The sequence below is a fragment of the Pygoscelis adeliae genome, unplaced genomic scaffold (assembly GCF_000699105.1).
Source record: "Pygoscelis adeliae isolate BGI_AS28 unplaced genomic scaffold, ASM69910v1 Scaffold650, whole genome shotgun sequence".
NCBI lineage: Eukaryota > Metazoa > Chordata > Aves > Sphenisciformes > Spheniscidae > Pygoscelis > Pygoscelis adeliae.
Window position 1 is genome coordinate 9878 of NW_008823878.1, and position 227 is coordinate 10104.

The window sequence follows — 227 nt, forward strand, 5'->3', positions numbered from 1 at the left end:
CCAGGTGTTTGCAGACGTTGTTCATGAACTCCCCATAGTGCAGGCTCCTGTCCTCCCGCAGGTGGTTGAGGAACATGTCGCAGAGCCCCTCGCAGCCCATGTTGGGGCCACACATGCGCAGAGCAAACTTGCAGGCCTGCGGCACAGAGAGGGGAGGCTGCAGTGCGCACCCAAGAGCTCAGCACCTCGCAGGATCCCCATGCCGAGGCAGAGGGACCCCCATTCCT

The 227-nt window shown here is 62.6% G+C and overlaps 1 protein-coding gene across 1 annotated transcript in view; it reads right to left on the bottom strand.

Moving 5' to 3' along the window:
• MROH6 (maestro heat-like repeat family member 6) overlaps nt 1-227 on the bottom strand; it is a 55456-nt gene that overhangs the window by 1415 nt on the left and 53814 nt on the right. The window contains 1 exon segment of the mRNA XM_009334583.1: nt 13-161. Within this exon segment, the coding sequence (XP_009332858.1) occupies nt 13-161 (149 nt within the window).